This window comes from Heliconius melpomene, chromosome 12 (assembly GCF_056956725.1).
Source record: "Heliconius melpomene rosina isolate 202511_hmr_F chromosome 12, ASM5695672v1, whole genome shotgun sequence".
NCBI lineage: Eukaryota > Metazoa > Arthropoda > Insecta > Lepidoptera > Nymphalidae > Heliconius > Heliconius melpomene.
The window spans coordinates 10,692,456-10,703,919 of record NC_140400.1 but is presented as its reverse complement, the minus strand read 5'-3'; the positions used below and the strand labels follow the sequence as shown (position 1 = coordinate 10,703,919).

Below are 11,464 nucleotides of genomic sequence, written 5' to 3'. Positions count from 1 at the left end.
CCGATCCGCATAACTTATCGATATGCATGCGTATTCTTATCCAATAGTAAAGGCTGTGCAATTCCCATTTCTGACATTTTTGTTATTTTACAAGAGAATCCTTAATTTCATATAGTAAGAAGCCGTGTTAGGCTCACTAATAATGTTCTTACCTCAATAGTTTTCATTCTACTTACAACTGCCTCTAGAACTGGACCTCGTATTTCATCATTAAGTATATGAACCTCGTCTATTAGAAACAATTTTATTACTTCCACTAAACTTCTATGATCTTTCCATCTTCGTGTTAACATGTCCCATTTTTCCGGCGTCGTTATTATGATTCTAACATTTTTTATAACAAATATAAATTAATATTTTTCTACCCTTACATATACTATATATAATGTGGAATAACACATTAAAAATATTCACATAAAAAGTTTTTAAAAAATACAATTTTAATTCGATAATATATAATAAGAAGGTAAAATTTGACGACTATTGTGTTTTTAAATAAGATATATCTTAAATTCTATGTAACTTTCATCCCTTCAGCATTTAATTAAGTAAACTATAAGAAAATTAAGAACGTTTCCTCTTATATTGCGCTTGATCCATAATTATGAAATTAAATGTACAAATTTACATAAAATTTGTTATCACTTTTTTTACAGAATAAGTGTTTGAAATCATGTTTAAACATGCTAATAAGTTAACGAAAGCGTAAATTTTCCACCAAATCTACCAATAGGATTTAAAGCTCATGTTTAAACATAATATACCTGTAAGGTTTTAGTTGAGGAAATTCAACGTCAGTGTCACCAGTCACCTCTATACATAAATGACCGAGTTTATTAAACTTTGGATACCATTCAGTAAGTCGCTCGGTGCATAGAGCTTTTACTGGGGCCACTAGAATTCAATATAATTTTTTTAATTTTAAAATCAAAGTAATATCAATAAACTAAGTGAATTTAACTGGGAGCCGGGTGGGCCGTGTCCACCCCAGAATAGTCTGGTGCCCACCTCAAATATTTTACTTGCAACAAAATTTGCCCCGAAAAAAATAAAAAAAAAAACCACATTTACACGAACATATCTGTTCAAAGCTCCCTCCAGTAAGTATCTCTATACGCTAATGGCTAACACAGTTTAAGTTAGGGTCATACATCTCATGTCCCAACATGGATTCGTACTAGTCTATATCTAGTGCCCTATATAAAGCTTGGTGTAATTGTCAATTTATTTCCATTAACTGCCAAATGCAGGAAATGTAAAAACATGTCATTTACTTAAATTTTAATTGTAGATAATTATTATGAACATTAAATAGGCATGATCGAATAAAGTTAATTCAAAGTGACATTAGGGTAGGTATCGTTATCGGTATCGTTAAAATAAAAACATATTATACTAACTGTAAATAATTTTAAAGTCGTCCGTGTAGTTTTTATCTTCTAATTCCATAAGTAACTGGACTATGGCCATTTCAAATATAACTGTTTTACCAGAGCCTGTCGGCGCACATACTACCATAGATTTATCTGTTTTAAAAATAATACAAAAATTGCATTTTATAAATAGTATTTAATTATTATTTTCTATTGTTGTTTCCTAAAATGAAAAAAAAAACCAACGTGGCACAACGGCACAGCGTCTAACTATAACTGCGACATTGTGAGTTCGAATCCCTTTTTCTTCTTCTTCTTGCTTTAATAAAAAGCGTAGCGTATCATATAGCGTTAGCGTTATGTTTTGTTAAATAAAAAATAATAACAAGATTACGTTACAGTTTCGTACAAATAGAGGTTTGCAAACATACCTGAATACAGCGCATCTTCTATAACACGAGATTGTACTTCATTAAAGTACGGATATGTAAATACATGTCGATGTTTAGAATCTAAAATATAATAATAAGTGTTACTTATAATAATTTAAATATTATGTAGGTATATTACTGCCATAACCTCCACTTACCTATTTCTTCTTTACTTCGAAAATTTCCCCTTTGACCCGTAAATTTTGGCGGCCTTGCTTGTTTTGGCAATATATTTTCTTCAATTTGAACAATTTCAGAATTATTTGAAGATGACAATGAAAATGGTTGAGAGTTACATATTTCATCTTGTGTATCAGACATCTTATTTTAAAAATAAATTACGTTAGTTTAACGTTTGCAGCAAGAAGCATAGAAATCGAAGACTCTTTAATTATATTCTTATTTTCGATCATATCTTGCATGTAACTATTCTCGTATTTATTAAAATGTTCAATTGTTTTTCACAGTTACCATTGTAGTTTATAACAAATATAATCGCGCCAAAAGTTAATTCAACCAGCAAAATGTACATTGGACTAACAATTTTTTTTATGTATATTTATTTTCTTTTGCAAAGTAAATACAGCTTACGGCCAAGAAATATTTTTGATAGTAAACAAAAAATAAATTTAATTTAAAATTAATTATAGCATGAATGTATATTTATTTTATTAAAAATGCATAAATGTTTTGCATGAATCAAAATATATGTTACTTATTTATGACACTAAAAAGACCACTTTCCTGGTTTCCTGCAAAGTTTAGATTATAACAAACTTTTACTCACAGTAAATATTTCATCTTCATGTAAATATTCATAATCTGTAATTTTTATGTCAAAGTCAAATAAATACATTTTAAATATTTTTCCTTAAATTTTGCAACAATGATTAAAAATATTTCAATCTACTTTTAGGAATTAAGCAAAAGTTTTATATATAAGTAAATAAATCTGATTTGAATATTGACATGTATGTAAGCACCTTACTACGCCTTGTTCAATTCTTAATTAAAAAATGGAAAAGGAATTAATGATTGAGAAAACTAAAATATTCTAAAAAATATTTTTCTTACAGGGATTTATTACAAGATTTTGACAACGCAGATACGATAAGTATTGATACATTAGCCCTTGAAGAAATCTTGCAAGAAGAAAGAACGAAAGAAATATCTGAATTGAATAATCTTAGCTTAAAAGTTACCTACCTCCACACAAGTTTATTATATTATAGAAATGCAAAGACCAAAACAGGGACCGTCTGCTATGAAGCATGGAAAACCTTGGTTAAGAAAGTTGGAGGTTCTCCAAATACATGGAAAGATCTTGGATATGCTTTAGATATATCACATGATGACTTGAATGTAAGCCAAAAAAAATAATTTAATATTTATAACTTTTTAACTTCCTCAAGCAAGTAAAAATTGTTTTATCCTTCTTTACCTGGCATTAATATTAGCATTTATTATCACTTATTTTAGTCTAATTGGTTTTCATGTTTTGCAACATGACATTCCATTGCCATTGCTTCCTTGGGTATCCATGGGGTGGATTCCATGGACAGACATAATAAGGCACTTTCTTCTGACATATTTTCAAGGCTGGAGTATAAAGCGGCCAATCTGTTTTTCCAAATTTCATATTTCTACCACCAGCGGTTAAGGCTGTGCGTGCCTCTTACCTCAGTCAGTGAGAACATGTCTTTTTATATATATATATAGATAATACCCCTGTTCATAAGTATATGATGTTGAATAAGTTAATTCCTATATTATAAAATTTTATTTTAATTCAAATAATTTCTACTTTTTCAGTATATTACAAATTCAGTGAAAGAAGATCCAGCAGATATTGTATTAAAAGTTTTTATGCAAAATGAAACTGCCACATTAGATAAAATTGTAGATGCTTTTGTTGAAATGAAAAGATATGATATTCTTAAAGCTATTGAAGAACCCTTTTGCCATTTAGCACAGTGTTTTAACAAAGAGGACAGTGGTTACCACAGTGCAAGCAAAAGCAGTGGGACAAGAGAAATTGTCACTTTTACTAAGAATTTAAAAATTGATCTACCTCCAGCTTTAAATAAAAAATTTGTTAATAAAAATAGGGATAGAAACCCAAATCCTTCATTAAGGCCACCAATAAAGACTGACAAAGAAAAAGAAGAAAATGATCGTCCAATTCTATTCCTAACATATACAGAAGATGGTATTGATACTGCTATTAATATTCAACAGTATGTAAATAATTGGGATGACCCTGTAGAAATTTTAACACTCAGCGGAAGAAGGGAAGAGGTATTTCAAAATCCAGAAAAATTCATTAGAGAATATTTTGAAAAGGTATAACATTTATATAATTTGATGCAATTTCTTTTTTAATTATTACTTAAAAGTCAAACATCAAAAACAGATTTTTTTATGGTTTTTGTAGCTTTTTTCTTTATACTGTAAATAGCATGGCAGATATTAACAGGTGTAAAGACACCTCTTTTTCCACTATTGGCAAGAATTCCAGACATTGTATTGAATGGCTGAGCTCAATGTCAAACTTTATATTGTCATTTGACACCATTGTAATCACTGATCATGCTTACTCAGACACTGTTGCACTACCTGGGCTGGAAATTATTATCTGGCTTTTGTTTTAATTTATTTATTTTGATACATTTAACAGTGCTAATACCCAAAATTGAAATTAGTGCTGATATAGAATATATAACAATTGATAAAAGAATTGTTTTAAGCCAATTAAAAGATATGTAATTAAGTTTTTTTTTGTTGCAGGCTGACTTTATAGTACCTGTTATAACTACAGGCTACTTACATAGAATAAAGAACCCCACACCCCTAGTTCCCAGTACAAATGATAATCTAGATTATAAATATGTGAATTTTATATACAATTTAATTATAAACCACTATATTTATGCAACAGGGTGTATGAATGAGAAAGTTAGAAGTGTATTGCCTTTAAACGCCAATGTAGACATTCTTAAAGAGATTACAATGTATCCTGATTTAATGCCATGGACATATGAAACTAATTTTGATGATCAATTCAAAGAATTTTTAAAAAAATCATTGTAATGTAAAAACATTACAATGATTTTTTTAAAAATGTTTGCTTAATACTAAATTGCCTCCATTAATTACTATAAATTTTCGAAATACTGTCATGCAAATTCCTGTTGTTCCTGAACAAATAATAAAAGTGAATATAATTTTAATAAAAGTCGAAATATTTTTATTTAATCATTTATTTAAAAAAAATATTACCTAACATTATTACATAGTATCTAGTTCATATGTTTATATCTATAATAATCAGTGAAGGTGGTTAATGAAAACAGTGTGATGTGATTTATAAAATATATCACCCTATAAGTAAAAAAACCTATTTGTTTTACTTGGAATTAGAAAAAAATCAGTACAAATGAAAGTTGTTATAAAGATTTAAACAAAAAAATAATATTTTTCAAAGAAGATATGTATTTCTCAACTTATATGGATAAAGTACAAACCTAACTTAGCAGAAAAAAAAGATAATATAAAATGTAAATTAAAGTTAGTTCTTAGCTGAATCCGAAACATTAGTTTCTTCATCTTGAGCCTCATCTGCCGTACTAACGTCGTTGACGTCAATACCAGTGTCATCTTTGCTATTATTAGCAAGTTCCTCCTGAAAATCAATAGAGAAGATTATATGGGTATAGATTTAACGCTGTTGTTTTTTTTTTTTTTTTTTTTTTTTTTTATATGGAATAGGCTTGCGTTTGACCGCATCAAGTCTGGTGAACGTTGATGCGGTCTACGGTGGTGCACGCTTGCCTAGAAAATACCTATTCACCCTTTCTTTGAAAACCCCCACATTGTATGTCACAGGAAATACAGATGCCGGCAGTGAGTTCCAATCTCTCGCAGTGCGGATAAAGAATGTAGCCTCAAAGCGTTTCGTTCGTACGGTAGGAATTTCTACCGTGTATGGATGGCGTAAAGCTGTATTTCTGGAAGTTCTGAGGTAAAAAGGGGCTGGGGGAACCAAGCTATGTAAATCATGGGCACACTCCCCGAAGTGTATCCGGTAAAACACAGACAGTGATGCAACCCTACGCCGGTGGCTAAGGCTCTGCAGTTGAGTTTCAACAAGGGTCCCGTCATTGATTAGCCTTCTGGCTCGTCTCTCAACTGACTCTAAGGTCTGTAATTGGTACTTGGCAGAACCATCCCATAAATGAGAGCAGTACTCCATACATGGTCTAACTTGTGCTTTATACAGTGTGAGAAGATGTTGAGGTGTAAAGTACTGTCTCACCTTGGAGAGGACGCCAAGTTTCTTAGCAGCCAACTGAGCTCTGGACTCAATGTAAGATCCAAAGTTAAGAGTCGATGAAAGAGTAATGCCAAGAAGTTCAAGGTGGTCGCTTAACGGTACCGATACATCTCGAAACGAGGGGGATAATTCGAATGGCCTTTTCTTCGCGGTGAACAGACACGCCTGGGTCTTAGTGGCATTAAAACTGACCAAATTAGCATCTCCCCAATCGGAGACTGCTTTGAGGTTCAAATTAAGACGCTCAACCATAGTATCCCTATGCGATTGTATTTCAGGCCCACTTGCAGTTGCTTTAGCCATATAGCGCTCTACAACAGTGCTGTCATCTGCGTACCCAAGAATTCCAGGAATGAGTAAATCATTTATATGGAGCAGGAATAGAGTTGCAGAGAGCACTGACCCTTGAGGAACACCGGCATTTACATCCATTATATCAGACGAATAGCCATCCACGACTACACGTATTGATCGGTCCCTCAAGAAGTCCGATAGCCAAGAACACAAGTCATCGGGCAAGCCATATGCTGGTAACTTTCCTATAAGGCTATCATGCCAAACCCTGTCGAAGGCCTTTGAGATGTCAAGAGAAACGGCCATTGCCTCACCATACCTCTCAATGGCCTCACTCCAGAAATGAGTGACATACGCTAGAAAATCCCCAGTAGACCGATTACGCCGAAAGCCATATTGGCGGTCACTGAGCAGGTCGTTTGTTTCTAGGTATGCCAAGAGTTTATTATTCAGAACACGTTCCATGACCTTACAGATTATGGACGTGACTGAGATTGGCCTGTAATTGGCAGGGTCGGCGCGACTGCCCTTTTTGGGCACTGGTTGCACGTTGGCAAGCTTCCAGAGTTTAGGCACTTGTCCAATCGTAAGAGAAAGTCGAAAAAGGCGTGTTAAAACAGGAGTCAACTCAGCCGCACAATTTCTCAACACAATGGCCGATATACCATCAGGACCACTAGCTTTGTTCACGTCAAGACATCGTAGAACTTGGCGCACCTCCTTTTGGTGAATGTGTATATTACTCATTAGAGTGTCACATTTTGGTGGTATTGGAGGTACTGCGCCACCTGCGTCTAGACGTGAAGATTCTGCAAATTGAGATGCAAACAAGTTTGCTTTCTCTTCGGAAGTATGAGCTAGTGACCCATCGGGTTTCAGCAGTGGAGGAAGTGAAGGGCGAGCGAAGTTTGCTTCAACTGATTTCGATAAGGACCAAAACGCTTTACTACCTGCTGGGTACGACGCGAGTTTGGTCCCTATATGCCTTATGTGCTTAAGGCGAGCCTTCTGCATTACCTTTTTGCAAGACTTGGCCGCTGAATTGTAGGCTTTCTTCTTTATGCGAACATCCTCTAGTTTGCGGTTACGAGCATCTGCCCAGGTTCGATAAGCCTGTTGATGTAGAGCTTCTGCGTGTTTACATTCAGGCCCGAACCAAGGGCGGGCTTTGCTTGACAGAGGCACGTCAGAGAATGGAATATAATATTCCATACCCATGCGCAGCACATCTGTTACAGCCTCCGCACAAACTGAGGGATCATTAGAGGAGAAGCATGCAGATTGCCAAGGATAGGAAGCAAAAAAGGACCGCATTTCATCCCAGTCCGCTGACTTGTATCGCCATACTCGCCGATTTCCTAATTGACTGGGGTCGGGCGGAGAGTATATCGACACAGATTTCACCAAACAGTGGTCAGATCCACCCAGTGGTGGTGAAATAGACACTGAGTAGCGGTCTGGTTCGGTTGACAGCAAGAGATCCAAGCAATAGGCGGTATGCGACTCAACATCAGGTACACGTGTTGCACCTTGGACCAGCTGAGTAAGATTTAACGTTAAGGCAAGCTTACGTGTTTCTCTCCCAGCATGGTCTGTATCCCGGTATGGGAATAGCCATTCACCATGGTGGCCATTAAAATCCCCCAGTAATACTAATTGGGCTGTTGGGTACTTTTGTTGAGCCGAATCAGCAGCTTCACTCAAGTATTCGGTAAGCCTAGTCGTCTCCTGATCCCCACTATGTGAACGGTATACACAGGCATAGAGTATTTTATCAATGCCCAAGTCTACGAGTGCCCAAAGAACTGAAAAAGAGGGGTCTTCAAACTTACAGAGACGCTGAAAGCAGATGTCGTCACGAACGTATACGCAAACTCCCGCATGGGGCTTGAAATTGTGCTCCAGGGTATACCCAGGGTAAGTTAAGTAGGCGATGTCGGACGGACAGCCAATCTGCGTCTCCGTAAGGAACAGCAAATGAGGTTTCTCTGTCTCGAGATGGTAGTGGACTGGTATGAGATTCGAGTGCAACCCTCGAATATTGCCGAGTTGCACTTTAAGAGAGAGGGAGTGCAACCGCTGTGAAACTTTTTTCAATTTACTGTTTTTCATAATGTTAAGAGTGTTATTGGTAAGGGAAGTCAGCAGTAGAACGAGGCGTTATACAATGTTTAACCCGAGAAACACACACAAGAAACGTACACACCAATAGTAGACTGACATGGAGACTGCGGGGACGCCCGAGCCCCCCCAAAAAAGTCCATCGGGCCCTCTCATCCGGTCGCCGACCGGCACGATGGCGCATCTCCGGGATTTTTCGCTAGTTGGCGGGGCAGCCTTTTACGAGTGGCTAGCTCGCTACTTGGGCCCCCTACTACCTGCGGTCGGCCAGCGGTGAACCGTGCCTCGGATCCCGCTACCCTCCATGATCAGTCTCCAGCCTGTGACGATCTGTGTGTGAAACTTATACGGTCTACATACAACACAACTATTCTGACCCGACTTTCCCATCCGGTTTCACCTGACATCATGCCGAAACACGACTAGGCCATTTCACGACACGACTTTGTCAGGTGGGTGGTAACCAGCCTCGGCTAATGCCTCCCACCAGAATGTTACCCGATTCGCACTACCCGGGGGTCACGTGTAGGGATTCGATTCTTCGAGTGTACTCCTACGGACGCAGGTAACTCATTCCCCAAACAGCTGTTGTGGTACAGCGGCTGTATCAGATTGTGTTCTTGTTTCCTGTTAGTAAGAAGACAAGGCGCGGCGTTGAGTTTCGCCACTTAAGTAAAAAAAGCAGCTTAAAAATGAATATGACATTCAATAGCGGCCATTCATAACACTATACTAGGTTCACATATTATGTGACCAGGTTATAATTTATAGTTGGCCTTTCAAACAATACTTTTTACTTTTAATATTTCAATAATTTAGTACATTCATAATCATTCATCCAATTTTCACGTTATGTATAGTGATGTACAGTAAAAAAACTATATATATCTAATCAAACAGCTAGAAATGTTGCAACACTATGTAAATTTGTGACATTTTTGTTTTGTATAACTATAAAATAAAAAGTCTCATTCCCTTATGCTCCTAAAACACCTATATGGCAAATATACACATGCTAACATGCTCAATATGGTAACAGATAAGACACAGCTAAATAAAAAAATATAACTCTTACACTTTGCGGCTGTAACACGACAGTTTTACATTTGGATTTGATCTTCACTCAAGGAAATGAAATATTTATTTACATTTATATTTTCATTGCTTTGCTCTGGTATCAAGACAAAGAGAGACATTGAGTTCTGCCAATCAACACAAAAGGCCCCAGATTTCGGCGGAAAGTGGGGAACAGAGTGCCTTGACACTAGGTTCCCTCTGCCTACCCTGCTGTGTGCAGGATACAGTGTGAAAGTGAGTTATATTCTTTGTATCTATATATATAATAAAGAAGTAAAAATGGTGCATCTGTACATTGAATATATTTACACAATAATAATTGAGGGGAGTTTAGGAACAGTAATAGAGAACATATCCTCAAAAAAAATTGTTTGTTTGTTTGTACATGATAATCTCCGGAACTAATGGACGGATTTGAAAGAAACTTTTGTTGTCAAAAAAGCTGCGGGTGGGCCGCTAGTGTTCAAAAAAATGAAATATACCTTGATGACTTCCACAAAACTATTAGCTTCCTCTAACATTTGTTTATACTGAGCACTTTCTCCTTTTAGATCTTCAATAATTTTTTTAAGCATTTCATTTTCTTCTAGAACTTCTTGTAAGGCGACTCTTAAAAGATTCAAAAATGGTTAGATAGAAAATGACAAGCACAAATTTAAGAAACTATTCTTAATCAATATTTTTATAAATAATTCCTAAAAAAAATTGTAGAATAAATTATTTGAAACTAGACACAAATAAAACCATTTTATATTCATAACTGAAACCAATACAGTATTTTTCTTATTTCCTTATTCATACCCAAATATGAAATGTTATACTCATAACATTCCTGTTAATTGAGATATTATTAGAATACTTACTGCCTTTTCTCTGCTAATATTTGCCAATATTTTTCAGAAGCTCCTTCCGGATTTGTTAAGTCATCAGCACTGATTTTATTTTCAAGATTAACTTGAGTTTCTTTTGTTGATAAGTTTTTCTTTTTTATTTCAACATTTCTAAAATTCAAAATATCATTAGGTTTAATATAAAAAAATAGAATATAAATTTTATTTTAGTAATTATTACACAAAAATTACATTGGAGGTTCTTCGCTTAGTTGGTGTTTTAAGCTTTTTGTAGCTCTACCCACTAAATTTTCTGTGTCAGATGCTGTAGCAGTATGCTGAAGGGTTTTAAGAGATTTACGTGTAGTCCGCGGCATTTTCTGAAATAATATAACAATAACAACATTTAGTTTATACAATAACATCAATGTAACCTGAATACCTTCTCATATATTATTAGCATTTGTAGTTTCGTACATAAATAAGCTACGCGAATATATTATGAACGTTAATAAATAAACCTGAGAATATGATTTCCTCGTTTTATTATGTACTTATGTATATGTTCTTCTTGTACCACTCAAATTTGTGATGGTTGACTGATTTGGTTTTACTAAAGAAAAGAAATCCGTCATCTGTTTGCCGCCAAATATTATTCATTTGACATTTGTTATTTGACAATTACTATTCAAATAATTCAACTAACTTTATAAAAGGAACGTTAATATAGCATTGATATAATATAATAACCCCAAGGGTTTTTTAAACACCAATGTGTTTTAGTCAATTATATAAATTACGGTACCGTACTACACATTAATATTTTGATATATATTTTTTGTCTTTGAGAAAAATAAAAAATATATATCGCTTGAAATTGTAATATATAATTTATTATAAGCTACAAATAAGTTGGGCTTGGCGCTATTAGCTAGTAAGCTTACCATCTCATAGTTATTAAGACATAATATACAGACGTAATGTACATAATACAAAACGTCTTAA

General features: G+C 34.9%; 2 protein-coding genes across 4 annotated transcripts; one reads left to right on the top strand and one right to left on the bottom strand.

The window, feature by feature from the left end:
• Window positions 1-2,620: 2,620 nt before the first annotated feature.
• Window positions 2,621-5,039, top strand: LOC146533823 (uncharacterized). 2 transcript variants are annotated; one of them, XM_085194422.1, is made up of 4 exons: window positions 2,621-2,775; window positions 2,881-3,166; window positions 3,617-4,147; window positions 4,592-5,039. In XM_085194422.1, coding segments are annotated over exons 1-4 (1,122 nt in total). In that variant the 5' UTR covers window positions 2,621-2,773; the 3' UTR covers window positions 4,895-5,039. The 2 variants fall into 2 exon arrangements, with proteins under 2 accessions (XP_085050548.1, XP_085050549.1); XM_085194423.1 differs by having other exon boundaries at window positions 2,643-2,779.
• A 7-nt stretch (window positions 5,040-5,046) lies between these two features.
• On the bottom strand, window positions 5,047-11,139 carry LOC146533822 (uncharacterized). Of its 2 annotated transcripts, none has more exons than XM_085194424.1 (5): window positions 10,981-11,139; window positions 10,712-10,839; window positions 10,493-10,630; window positions 10,112-10,238; window positions 5,047-5,486 (listed from the first exon to the last, which is right to left on the bottom strand). In XM_085194424.1, the coding sequence occupies exons 2-5, from the start codon at window positions 10,834-10,836 to the stop codon at window positions 5,373-5,375; spliced, it is 504 nt and encodes a 167-aa protein (XP_085050550.1). In that variant the 5' UTR covers window positions 10,837-10,839; window positions 10,981-11,139; the 3' UTR covers window positions 5,047-5,372. The 2 variants fall into 2 exon arrangements, with proteins under 2 accessions (XP_085050550.1, XP_085050551.1); XM_085194425.1 differs by lacking the exon at window positions 10,981-11,139 and adding an exon at window positions 10,937-10,960.
• Between the last annotated feature and the right edge of the window lie 325 nt (window positions 11,140-11,464).